At 41.4% G+C, this 14,489-nt stretch overlaps 1 protein-coding gene across 1 annotated transcript in view; it reads right to left on the bottom strand.

Moving 5' to 3' along the window:
* PAPLN (papilin, proteoglycan like sulfated glycoprotein) overlaps nucleotides 1-14,489 on the bottom strand; it is a 517,238-nt gene that overhangs the window by 342,633 nt on the left and 160,116 nt on the right. The window contains 2 exon segments of the mRNA XM_053697785.1: nucleotides 314-388; nucleotides 664-820. Coding sequence (XP_053553760.1) covers nucleotides 314-388; nucleotides 664-820 — 232 coding nt within the window.

Raw genomic sequence — 14,489 nt, 5'->3', positions numbered from 1 at the left:
TTTTGACATATAACATACCATTGGAAGAAGTCGATAAACAATATTGCTTCTGACAGCATATTTATCGGTTTGCGAGCGCAGCCAAACCGAATTAAGGCTTTAATGGAAACTAGCCCTCAGAGGGTATAAGAACGAGGCTCCTATTGGAGCCTATGGAAGGGTGCTCTCGTGCGCTGGTATTACTCAGTGGAGCACAAATTTTCGCTTTCACAAAAGCGATATTTAGCGCTCCACTTGTAATCTGGCTCTAAATGGGTGAAATTACAATGTCCCTTTTTTATTCAAGTATGAATATAAAAAAGAAATGACTTACCACTTGGATTATATCTGGTAATGTCAAATTGTCGTGCATTATCGTAACCCCATGTATCTTGCATGCTAGGGACCTCTGGAAACACAAAACAAAGGTTATTAATACTTTTCCAAGTGACTATTACCAATTTCAACATAAAAGCCCCTATATAAGTTATATATTTAAAAAAGCATAACTTTTAAGCTTAAACATATACTTATTCCTTGAAAACAATTTAGTGCCAAAGGCTGTCCTGCCTTGAGTATTTTCTCAGCCCTCCAAACAATATTCTATTAAACAGAACTAACATTTCCTATATTATATAGGAGAGAAACAACTGAAGAAAGAAAGACAGTTTTATTAAAACTCACGTTGTGGCAGGTGACAGGGCTGCATGTTACAGCTTTCTATTAAAGTCGGTTTCTCTGGCTCCTGAGCCTCACAAGTCTCGGGATCATAGATGTTGCGATCATTGTCTGCGCATACTACCTGACGCTTCCTTATACCACTGTTGCAGCTTTTTGAACACTGTGAAACATAAAGGTTTGAAACAGTCATATTAATTAGAAAATAGAGAACTTATCTAAATAATCTCCTGCTAATTATGTAGCTGGATCAAGCAAACTACAGAATACTAAAATACACATCATGCATTCCAGCCTTACTGAGAGGAGTGGAACAAGCACAATTTTCAGAGATGAGCAATAAAAAACATAAATTATGCTTACCTGATAATTTCATTTCCTTCTGTATGAGGAGAGTCCATGGCATCATTCCTTACTGTTGGGAAATACTGAAGTTGGCCACCAGGAGGAGGCAAAGACACCCAAGCCAAAGGCTTAAATACTCCCCCTACTTCCCTCATATCCCAGTCATTTTGCCAAGGGAATAAGGAACAGTAGGAGAAATATCAGGGTATAAATGGTGCCGGAATAGAAAAACAAATTTTGGTCCGCCCATCGGAGCATACGGGCAGGGGCCGTGGACTTTCCTCATAAGGAAATGAAATTATCAGGTAAGCATTCATGTTTTTCTTCTTAATATGAGGAGAGTCCACGGCATCATTCCTTACTATACCCAAGCTCTAGAGGACAATGAATGATAATGGGAGGGGTAAAAGAGAGGCGGACCCTAATTTGAGGGCACCACAGCCTGTAAAACCTTTTCACAAAAGCTGCTTCGGCCGAAGTAAAAATGTTAAACTTGTAGAATTTTGAAAAAGTATGTAAAGAGGACCAGGTAGCCGCCTGACAAATCAGATCCATAGAGGCCTCGTTCTTAAAGGCCCAAAAGGAAGCCACCGCTCTAGTGGAATGAGCCGTAATTCTCTGAGAAGGTCTAAATCCCGCTGACTCGTAAGCTAAGCGTATAACACTCCTCAACCAAAAAGATAAGGAAGTCAAAGAAGCCTTCAGACCCTTACGCTTCTCAGAGTAGATAACAAACAAGAAAGAAGTTTGTCTAAAATCCTTAGTAGCTTAAAGATAAAACTTCAAAGCTCGAACCACATTCAGATTATGAAGTAAACATTCTTTCGAAGAAGAAGGATTAGGACATAAGGGAGGAACCACAATCTCCAGATTGATGTTACGATCAGACACCACCTTAGGTAGAAAACCCAAGTGGGTACGTAGGACAGCCTTATCAGTGTGGAACACCAGATAAGGAGGCTCACATTGCAAGGTAGCTATTTCAGAAACTCTGTGTGCCGACGCAATAGCCAATAGAAAAAGAACCTTCCAGGACAAAAATGTAATGTCAACCGAATGCATAGGCTCACACAGAGGTGGAGCGTTAGATCTAAACACAGGTCTGATCCTAATCAGAGCCTTAACAAAAGATTGGAAGTCAGGGAGATCTGCAAGCCTCTTGTGCAGCAAAACAGAAAGGGCCGAAATCTGTCTCCTCAGGGAACTGGCAGAAAGGCCCTTCTCCAGACCCTCCTGTGGCGAAAGGCAAAGAATGACTGGGGGATGAGGGAAGTGGGGGAGGTATTTAAGCCTTTGGCTGGGGTGTCTTTGCCTCCTCCTGGTGGCCAGGTTCTGTATTTCCCAAAAGTAATGAATGCAGCTGTGGACTCTCCCCATTTTAAGAAGAAAACTGCTATATGCATTGAAATAAGGGGTGGCCTTCAGGGGCTTAGAAATTAGCATATAAGCCTACCTAGGTCTAGCTTTCAACAAAGAGAACAAAGCAAATTTAATGATAAAAGTGAATTGGAAAGTTGTTTAAAATTGCATGCCCTATATGAATCATATATAGACTGTCCCTTTAAATCTGCAAATGGTGGCTTCTTTAAAGAGTCAAAAAATCTAGTTCAAATAATGTTAAACATGGTGATTACACACACAATAACTACACGTGCAAATCACAAGTGTACATCTTTTACAAAAAAAAAACGTGCAAATTAAGTGGCAAAAAACATAATTTATGAACAACTGATAAATTAATTTCTTTCTTGGTGGTGAAATTCATAAGTCCTTTCTTTTGGGAATTCAGAACCTGGCCCCAGGAGGAGGCAAATACACCCTAAACCAGAGCTTTAAATCCCTCCTACTTTCCTGTACCTCCCAGTACATCGTACAACCAAGTAGAAAGAGAAACAGAAAATAGGAAAGACAGAGTGGGGCAACTGAGGTGCAAACAAGAACTGCTGCCAACTGGAAAGAGACAAACAAACTTGGGCAGATCTCATGGACTCTCACCACCAAGAAAGAAATTACTTTATCAGGTAAGCATAAATTATGTGTTCTTTCTTAAGGTGGTGAGAGTCCACAAGTCCTTACATTTTGGAACTAATAACTAGAGTTCATGAATAAATGAGTGGGACAAAAAGAAAAGGCAGGCACCAATTTTACAGACACTATCGCCTGTAGAACCTTCCTGCCAAAAGCAGCCTCAGTAGAGGAAAATACATCAGAAGTTAACATTTTGTAAAATTGTGTAAGGATGACCAAGTTGCTGCCTGGCAAATCTGATCCACTGCATTCTCATTACTGAATGCCCAGGAAGTAGAAATGATCAAAAAGAATAAGCTGTGATACATAAAGGGGGAAGTAGCTGTAGTTTTCTGACCCTTACATTTTCCAGAGAAATTAACAAAAAAACTGGAAGATTACCTTAAACTGACTAGTAGCTTTCAGATAATACTTCAAAGCTCTAACCACATCTAAATCATGCAATAACCGTTCCTTTGAATTCTTTGGATTTGGCATAACAAAGGATGTACAATCTCCTGGTTACTATTCTCTGAATATGCCACATAGTAACATAGTAGATGAGGTTGGGGGAAAAAAAACAGAAGTACATAGAGTTCAACCTATACCAATCTTAATATAAATAAAGCTCCAATTGAGCTTAAAGGGACACTGAACCCAATTTTTTTGTGATTCATATAGAGCATGCAATTTTAAGCAACTTCCTAATTTACTCCTATTAGCAATGGTTCTTCATTCTCTTGGTATCTTTATTTGAAAAGCAAGAATGTAAGTTTAAATGCCGGCCCATTTTGGTGAACAACCTGGGTTGTTCTTGCTGATTGGTGGATAAATTCATCCACCAATAAACAAGTTCTGTCCAAGGTCTGTACTTTTGTTTTCAAATAAAGATAGCAAGAGAACGAAGAAAATAGGAGTGAATTAGAAAGTTGCTTAAAATTGCATGCTCTATCTGAATCACACACAAAAAAATTTGGGTTCAGTGTCCCTTTAAATTAATTCTATTAAAAAGGTGACCCATTTAAAGCAAGCAATCATACCCCTGAATTCTGTTTCTAGCCAGATATGTATCTAAACCATTTTTTTAATCTAATACATTTTTAAATTAATCTAAGGTATTGGCATTTACTAGTTCCATATTTTGATTCCGCAATGAGTTCCACAATTTGCAACAACGTTTCGGCAAAAAAACTTTAGTGGGTAAGTAATAATGCCTTATCCCAATGAAAAAACAGAAATGGCATAATTCAGATACTCTTCTGGCAGAAGAAATAGCCAAAAACAAAAACAAAAACATAATACCTTCCAGGACCATAACTGAATGTCCAACTCATGCACAGGTTCAATCGGATGAGCTTGTAAAGCTCTCAAAACCAAGTTGAGATTCCATGGAAGGATAAAAAATCTTTTAACCAGTCTGATTCTGTATAAAGCTTGAATATCTGGATGCTTGCCAATCTTAGTATCAGAGTACTAGCAGGCAAGCCCTTATTTAGACCATCCTGAAGAAATTGTAGAATCCTAGCTTTCTAAACGAATACCAACTAAAATCTCTTTCAACACACCAAGAAAGATAAACCACTGAATCTGAAAAATCAACCGTTCAATCTCCAAGCAGTCAAATCAAGAGATTGAAGATTTTGATGAAAGAATGGTCCTTGGGATAACAGATCTGGGTGACGAGGAAGACGCCATGATGGAACAGTGGACATTTGAAACAGATCCACATAAGTTCTAAGTTCTGCAGGGCCAAAATGGCTGATGTGTGTTCTTGCTTGAGATGAGCAATTACTCTCACAAGGATCTTGCTTTGGAATCGCAGGACTGTGCCCAATATCTGGGAAGCTTGGGATTCAGGTGAGAAACCATTAAGTTTCCAGCAGGTGCCGATGTTGAACCAAATGATTGACCACTAGAATGTGGATTGCTAAAATTGTACACTAATGGAACTCTGCCCATGACAAAATGTGAAATACTTTATCCATTGCCAGAGCACTGCAAGTACCTCCTTGGTGACTTATGTAGGCTATCACAGTTATGTTGTCCGTTTGAAAATTAATGTAAGGTACTGCTCTGAGAGAAGGTCAAGCCTGAAGAACCCGGAAAAATTGTACAAAATTCGAAAACATTGATTGGTAACCTTGCCTCCTGAGGAGCCCAAACTCCCTCTCCCTCAGAGATCCCCAAACTGTGCCGCAACCCGAGAGACTCGTGCCTGTGGTAATTATGTCCCACAAGGGACCAATAAATTATATTCCCTGCTAGGCAGTCTGGTGAGACGTCCACCAAGATAGGAAATGCTTTACTGAAGGATCCAACCAAATCACCTGTGAGAGATGGGTGCGTTTCCAATTACATTGACTCAACATGCAGAGCTTTATTTATTTCCGGACATGGAGAGTCCACAACTTCATTCCAATTACTAGTGGGATATTCACTCCTGGCCAGCAGGAGGAGGCAAAGAGCACCCAGCAGAGCTGTTAAAGGGACATTATACACTCATTTTTTTCTTTGCATAAATGTTTTGTAGATGATCTATTTATATAGCCCATAAAGTTTTTTTTTCTTTAAAAATGTATAGTTTTGCTTATTTTGTAATAACATTGCTCTGATTTTCAGACTCCTAACCAAGCCCCAAAGTTTTATGTGAATACTGTCAGCTACCTTCTCTAGCTTGCTCCTGCTTGTGTAAATGGTCTTTTCATATGCAAAAGAAGGGGGAGGGGGGAGTGTCTTATTTCTCACTTGCAGTGGGCTTTCCAGCTACCTTTTCAACTGAGCTAAACTGAGAGCTTCTAAGTTAGTTTTTAAACAGTTTTATACTGGATTTTTATATCAGTATCTGTGCATCTTATTCTTTATAGTAGTGTATATTACATGCAGTTATATGAAAATGAGTGTATACTGTCCCTTTAAGTGTCACTTCCCTTACCCATAACCCCCAGTCATTCAGCCGAAGGGAAATGGAAAAAGAAGGTAACACAAATGTGTAGAGGTGCCTGAGGTTTAACAAAAAAATACTGTCTTAATTAAGGGTGGGGTCGTGGACTCTCCATGTCCGGAAAGACATTTATCAGGTAAGCATACATTTTGTTTTCTTTCCTAACACATGGAGAGTCCACAACTTCATTCCAATTACTAGTGGGAACCAATACCCAAGCTAGAGGACACGGAATAAAGAGGGAGGGAGAGCAAGACAGGCAGACCTAAACAGAAGGCACCACCACTTGATGAACCTTTCTCCCAAAAGAGGCCTCAGCCGAGGCAAAAGTATCAAATTTTTTAAATTTTGAAAAAGTATGTATAGGACAACATGTTGCCACCTTGCAAATCTGTTCCACAGAAGCTTAATTTTTGAAGGCCCAAGAAGAGGAGACAGCCCTAGTGGAATGAGCCGAAATTCTCTCAGGAGGCTGCTGTCCAGCAGTCTCATAAGGAAAACGAATAATACAACCAGAGGGAAAAAAACGTAGAAGTAGCCTTCTGACCCTTAGACTTTCCTGAGAAATAAACAGGGCAGAAGACTGACGAAAATCTTTAGTAGCCTGTAGGTAAAATTTTAGAGCATGCACAACATCCACGTTATGCAAAAGGCGTTCCTTATGAGAAGAAGGATTAGGACAAAAGAAACGAACAACAATTTCCTGATTAATGTTTTGATCCAAAACCACCTTAGGGAGAAACCCCAATTTAGTACGAAGGACCGCCTTATCGGCTTGAAAAATAAGGTAAGGTGAATCGCACTGCAGAGTCGAGAGTTCAGAAACTCTGCGAGCAGATGAAATAGCAATAAGAAACAAAACTTTCCAAGATAATTACTTAATATCTACCGAATGCATTGGCTCAAACGGAGCCTGCTGCAAAACTCTAAGAACTAGGTTAAGGCTCCAAGGAGGAGCAACAGGTTTAAACACAGGCCTGATTCTGACCAAGGCCTGACAAAAAGATTTGAACATCTGGTACATCCGCCAGACGTTTGTGTAAAAGAATAGACAGTGCAGAAATTTGACCCTTCAGAGAACTGACTGACAAACCCTTCTCCAGAAATGACAAAATTCTAGGAATCCTGACCCTGCTGCAAGAGAAGCCCTTCGATTCACACCAGTAAAGGTATTTGCGCTATACCTTATGATAAATTTTGCTAGTAACTGGCTTGCAAGCTTGAAGCATGGTATCAATAACTAACCCAGAAAATCCACGCATAGCCAAAACTAAATGTTCAATCTCCAAGCAGTCAGCTTCAGAGAAACTAGATTTGGATGGAGGAAAGGACCCTAAATTAGAAGGTCTTCCTCAGAGGAAGCCTCCAGGGTGGAAGAGAAGTCATCCTCACCAGGTCTGCAAACCAGATCCAGCGAGGCCATGCAGGAGCTATCAGAATTACAAATGCTCTCTCTTGTTTGAGCAATGACTCGTGGAAGGAGAGCAAATGGAGGAAACAGGTAAGCTAGACTGAAATCCAAAGGAACTGCCAGAGCATCTATCAGGGCGGCCTGAGGATATCTTGACTTTGAATAGTACCTTGGAAGCTTGGCATTCTGACGAGATGCCATCAGATCCAACTCCGGCACCCCCACTTGACGGTTAACCTGGAGAACACCTCCGAATGGAAACGCCACTCCCCGGGATGAAAGGTCTGTCTGCTCAGAAAATCTGCCTCCCAGTTGTCCACTCCTGGAATGTGAATGGCAAATAGACAATCCTGAGCTTCCGCCCACTGAATGATGCGAGTCACTTCCTTCATGGCCAAGGAACTCTAAATTCCTTCCTGGTGGTTGATGTTAGACACTGAGGTGATGTTGTCTGACTGGAATCTGATAAATCGGAGTACAGACAACTGAGGCCAAGCCATCAGGGCATTGAAGATCGCTCTCAACTCCAAGATGTTTATTGGGAGAGAAGACTCCTCCCGAGTCCATAGGCCCTGAGCCTTTAACGAGTCCCAGACTGCTCCCCAGCCTAGTAGGCTGGCGTCCGTAGTCAAAAATCACCCAGGAAGGTCTCCTGAAGCATGTGCCCTGAGACAGATGATCCTGGAAAAATCCACCACGAGAGAGTCTCTTGTCAACTGGTCCAGATCTATCCTCTGAGACAGATCCGAATGATCTCCGTTCCATTGTCTGAGCATGCATAACTGTAGAGCTCTCAAATAGAGTTGAGCAAAGGGAATGATGTCCATGGAAGCGACCATCAGACCAATTACATCCATGCATTGAGCCACAGAAGGCCGAACAGTAGACTGGAGAGGGAGGCAAGAGGAGAGAAGCTTGGATTTTCTGACCTCCGTCAGAAAAATCTTCATAGATAGGGAATCTATGATGGTCCTTAAGAAACACACCCTTGTAGGAACAAGGGAACTCTTCTCCAGATTCAGTGTCCATTGGTGGGAACGTAGAAAAGACAACAAGATCTCTGTATGAGAGTTTGCTTGTTGAAAATGTGACGCCTCAACCAATATGTCGTCCAGGTAAGGCGCCACTGCAATTCCTTGAGACCTGACAACTGCCAAGGGAGCCCCCAGAACCTTTGTGAAAATTCTGGGAGCTGTGGCAAGGCGAAACGGAAGAGCAACAAATTGAAAGTGTTTGTCTAGAAAAGCGAATCTCAGGAACTGATGATGATCCATGTGGATGGGAACATGAAGATACGCATCCTTCAGGTCTATGGTCGTCATGAACTGACCCTCTTGGACCAAAGGAAGAATGGAACGAATGGTTTCCATTTTGAAGGATGGTACCCTGAGAAATTTGTTGAGACACTTTAGGTCGAAAATGGGTCGAAAAGTTCCCTCTTTTTTGGGAACCACAAACAGATTTTAATAAAATCCTAGACCCTGTTCCCTTACTGGGACTGGAACAATCACTCCCAGGGAGGAAAGGTCCTAAACGCAGCTCAAGAATGCCTCTCTTATTACCTGATCCGCAGGTAATCTTGAGAGGAGGAATCTGCCCCTGGGAGGATAAATCTTGAACTCTATTTTGTAACCCTGAGATACTATGTCCACAGCCCAAGGGTCTGAGACATTGCGTATACAAGCTTGTCGAAACAAGTATAGTCTGCCCCCCACTTGATCCAATCCCGGACCGGGGGCAGACCCTTCATACTGACTCAGATAAAGGCTTCTTTGATTGCTTCCCCTTATTTCAAGTCTGATTGGATCTCCAAGAGGACTTGGACTGCTCCGGCTTTGAGGAGGGAGAGGAAGACTTCTGACCTTTGAAGTTATGAAAGGAGCGAAAATTAGAATTTTGATGTCCCTTAGGTCTATTCTTCTTGTCTTGTGGTAGAAAGGACCCCTTTCCACCCGTAATTTCAGAAAGTATCTCTGCCAGACCAGGACCAAACAGGGTCTTACCCTTATAAGGTAGCGACAGGAACTTTAACTTGGAGGTAACATCAGCTGACTAAGATTTTAGCCACAGAGTCCTGCGGGCTAGGACAGTGAAGCCAGACATCTTGGCTCCCAGTCTAATAACTTGCATGTTAGCATCTGATATAAAGGAATTGATTAATTCTATCTTGGATCTGCTCTAACGGAGTATCCTCTAAAATCAATTTGGACAAAGCATCACACCAATAAGATGCTTCACTTCTTACCGTGACAATACAAACTGTAGGTTGCCATTGTAGACCCTGATAAACATAGATTTTCTTTAAATAAGCCTCCAGCTTTTTTTCTATAGGATTCTTAAAAGAACAGCTATCCTCTATAGGAATCGTGGTTCTGTTGGCCAGAGTAGAAATAGCCCCTTCTACCTTAGGCACAGTGCGCCATGAGTCCCGAATGAAGTCAGCAACAGGAAACATCTTTTTAAAGACAGGAGGCGGGGAAAAAAAGGAATCCCTAGCTTATCCCATTCCTGTTCAATGATCTCCGACACACGGTCTGGAACAGGAAACACTTCCACAGAGGAAGAAACATCATAGTATTTGTTAAGCTTACTAGATTGTTTAGGGTTGACAGCGACAGAACAATCAGAGCCGTCCAAAGTAGCCAATACCTCCTTTAGAAGTAAACAAAGGTGTTCAAGCTTAAATCTGAAGTTTACCTCTTCAGAATCAGTCAAAGGATTTATACTGTCAGAATCTGAGATTTATCCCTCAGAAGCTACTGAGGTATCCTCCTCATCAGACTTATGAGGGAGGTCAACATTTGCAGCAGCAGATGGGACACCGCAAAAGATATCTGTGCAGCAAAATCTACAGGCAAATACACGCCTCCATGAGGCTGAAAGGAACCGCAAAGCACTGTATGTGATGCCACTGGGGCTTGGGACGCTTGAGGAGAAAGTTGTGGCATATCCTGAACAGCATTATCCTGAGAGACAGTAGGCTCAAAAGGTAATTAATTTATCTTTAAACTTTAAAGTTTTATCTAAACATGAGGAGCAAAATTGCATAGGCAAAACAATTTGGGTGTCTAAGCATAATAAACATTTGTCAAAAGGAACAGACTCCTGTTCAGTGTCCATAGCCAAATAATTAGTCAGAAAATGACAACCGTCACTTTAAGAAAAACAGGCTTTAGTGCGCCAAAAACGCTAATGAAAAATTACAAATATTGCGCTTCTATACCTCAGACAGTCCGAGGTGCCCTACCTGAACCTTCAGATTTCTCAACAACTTGCAAAAATCGGCAAACAAGTCACTTCTTCACCTCACAGGGAAAACACTCGCATCGGCACTGCGCCACGCTGCTCTGCTCAGCGGAGTCTCCAGCGGAAAAGCCGAAAGTCACATGACCGGCTCATAAGGAACTGCGCAATCATTTTAAACTGCTCATCTCCCGGAGTAAACTCACACAGTACAGTGAAAATTGAGCTTTTATTATGCCATCGTCCTCAGAAAATAAAAAACCACTTGAGCCCCAGAGTAATCATCCCATAAACAGCAAGGGAAGAATTAACCCCTTAGTCTCCACATACATAAACGTGCCTGCACACTGCCCAGAACAAACCCTCCATAAAGAATTTATATATGTCCCAGAAATCCAATGCAGAGATATATAGTGCAAGACCCCAGTACCTATTAGGCAAAAGAACTTACCTGCAAATCCAGCTGTCCGACAGTAAGACAGCTTACAAGGCATGAAAGGACACATACTCCTTACAGAGACCTGTAGAAAAAGAAAGAACAGAGTAACCAACTCTGGCTTTCTATAACTAGGGTAGCAATTATGTTAGAAAACAAAGCAAGGACCACCTCACCACTTTCTAACTGCTAAAAAGCCACCACTACTCTTACTCAAGAGATTGACATGGACAGAGCTAAGCCCCAATCCTTGCTTGCAGGAAAAAGTACCCATAAAAGGAATACAATTCTTCAGACACCAACTTCACGTCCTCCATTGACATAGGCAAAGAGAATGACTGGGGGTTATGGGTAAGTGACACTTAACAGCTCTGCTGGGGTGCTCATTGCCTCCTCCTGCTGGCCAGGAGTGAATATCGCACTAGTAAGTGGAATGACTTGGACTCTCCATGTCTTAGGAAAGAAAAGGTATTTTATATCTATTATGTCTTCTTGAACAACAGCTTGTAATAATTCCTGCTGTTGTAATAGTAGTTCTGATATAACATAATATAATTTGTCACTCCTTGAGAACAATAGGGATCATAATGCACAAAATGAGAAGGATCACCACCACCAGCAGAAAAGCATCAGCCTTTCCTCACAATTGATATGTTTACATGTTCAATTACAATGTTTTAATCACAATTGAAAAAAGTTGTTTTTTAAGCTTGGACTTGGGTCTCCATTGTTTTTGGTTTTTGGACCACTGAAGGATGAGTCGAAGACTGGAGCTTTTGTCAAGTGAATTAAAGTTTGAGCTTGCATGGGTCTGTCAAATACAGACACATGGCAAGACAGTCTATAATTATCTCTACAAATGAGATTCTTGTCTGTGGAATATTTTAAACATTTGTCTTCCAACCATGACTGCAAAGAGACAACAGTAGACTTAGCTATGATGACTGACAAAAGGACCTCCAGGACCTTGTTAAAAATCCTGGGTGCTGTGGCTAATCCAAAAGGAAGAGCTACAAATTGGTAGTTTTGTCCAGAAAAGCAAACCGAAGAAACTATTGGTCATCCCTGCGAATAATTTTTTTTTAGGGTAAGCATCATTTAAAGTGATGGTAAACTTTCCCCTTTTTATAAACAGATCTGACATTTTAGCAATATTTTAGATGGAGTGTAACTCATCAGTTGTAATGAAGATAATCTTTAACTTACTTGTTAATGTAGCGCTGAAATTCAAATACCCCACGATCCGGCTGACCACTTCAAAAGTAATTTTTTTAGTGAGCTAATAGTCTAAACTATTGTCCAATCGGCACTTTAGCTACAAAAAAAAATAATAAAAAAATTGTGTGATTGTCATATGGCTAGAGTACTGATTGGAGAACAGTGCAAACAATTAGCTCACCAAATAAATTACTTCTGAAGTGGGCGGCCGTAGCTCGGGTATTTGAATTTCAGAGCTACATTAAAAAGTAAGTTAAAGCGCATCTTCATTACAACTGATGAATTAAACTCCATCTAAAATATTGCTAACATTCCAGATCTAAAAAGGGGAAAGTTTACCATCACTTTAAGTCTATAGTGGTCATGAACTGACCTTGTTGAACTAAAGGGAGGATGGTTCATATGGTATCCATCTTAAATTAAGCAAATTTTAAGAACTTGTTCAAGGTTTTCACATCCAAAATGGATCTGAACTTTCACTCCATCTTTGGAATGATGAAAAGATTGGAATAGAAACCCTGACGTTGTTCCAAAGGCGGAACTGGAACAATCACCCCCATGATCTCTAGTTCCTGAACACACTGCTAAACATAATTTATGCCTACCTGATAAATTCTTTTATGGTGGTGAGAGTCAACAAGTCTTGGCGTGTGGGATTGAATTCCTGCCACTAGGAGGAGGCAAAGAACCCCAAAGAACAAGAGCTTTTAAACCCTCCCACCTCCATGTACTACTCAGTTTAACGTATAGCCAAGTAGAGGAAAGGTGAACAGAAAGGTAGGAAAGGCAAATAAGGGTATGAAGAGGTGCAAGTAAAACTGCTGCCAAAAGAGAAATTAAATTGGGAGGCTCCCATGGACTCTCACCGCCATGAAAAAAAAAGAAATTATCAGTTAAGCATAAATTATGTTTTTTTTCATAAGGTGGTGAGCAGTCTCATAAGCCATACGGATGATGCTTTGCAGCCAAAAAGAAAGAGAGGTAGCCATAGCCTTTTGGCCTCTCCGTTTACCAGAATAGACAACAAACAATGAAGATGTTTGACGGAAATCTTTGGTTGCTTGTAAGTAGAACTTTAAAGCACGAACCACATCAAGATTGTGCAACAGACGTTCCTTCTTTGAAGAAGGATTAGGACACAGCGAAGGAACAACAATTTCCTGATTGATATTCCTATTAGAAACAACCTTAGGAAGGAATCCAGGTTTGGTACGCAAAACCACCTTATCTGCATGGAAAATAAGATAAGGTGAGTCACACTGTAAAGCAGATAACTCAGAAACTCTTCGAGCCGAAGAGATAGCTACTAAAAACAAAACTTTCCAAGATAGAAGCTTAATATCTATGGAATGCATAGGTTCAAACGGAACCCCTTGAAGAACTTTAAGAACCAAGTTTAGGCTCCATGGCGGAGCAACAGGTTTAAATACAGGCCTGATCCTGACCAAGGCCTGACTAAATGCTTGAACGTCTGGGACATCTGCCAGACGTTTGTGTAAAAGAATAGACAAAGCAGATATTTGTCCCTTTAAGGAACTAGCTGATAATCCCTTCTCCAATCCTTCTTGGAGAAAAGACAAAATTCTAGGAATCCTAATCTTACTCCATGAGTAACCCTTGGATTCACACCAACAAAGATATTTGCGCCAAATCCTATGATAGATTTTCCTGGTGACAGGCTTTCTAGCCTGAATCAGGGTATAAATGACCGACTCAGAGAAACCACGCTTTGATAGAATCAGGCGTTCAATCTCCAAGCAGTCAGACGCAGAGAAATTAGATTTGGATGCTTGAACGGACCTTGGATTAGAAGGTCCTGCCTCATTGGCAGAGTCCACGGTGGAACAGATGACATGTCCACCAGGTCTGCATACCAAGTCCTGCGTCGCCACGTAGGCGCTATCAGAATCACCGAAGCTCTCTCCTGCTTGATTCTGGCAACCAGACGTGGGAGGAGAGGAAACGGTGGAAATACATAAGCCAGATTGAAGGACCAGGGCACTGCTAGAGCATCTATCAGTACCGCCTGGGGATCCCGGGACCTGGATCCGTAACGCGGAAGTTTGGCGTTCTGTCAGGACGCCATCAGTTCCAATTCTGGTGTGCCCCATAGCTGAGTCAGCTGGGCAAATACCTCCGGATGAAAAGTCTGACGACTTAGGAAATCCGCCTCCCAGTTCTCTACCCCTGGGATATGGATTCCTGAGAGATGGCAAGAGTGATTCTCCGCC

Source organism: Bombina bombina, chromosome 1 (assembly GCF_027579735.1).
Source record: "Bombina bombina isolate aBomBom1 chromosome 1, aBomBom1.pri, whole genome shotgun sequence".
Classification (NCBI taxonomy): Eukaryota; Metazoa; Chordata; class Amphibia; order Anura; family Bombinatoridae; genus Bombina; species Bombina bombina.
The sequence above is the reverse complement of the archived record's forward strand: the minus strand, read 5'-3'. Positions and strand labels throughout refer to the sequence as shown.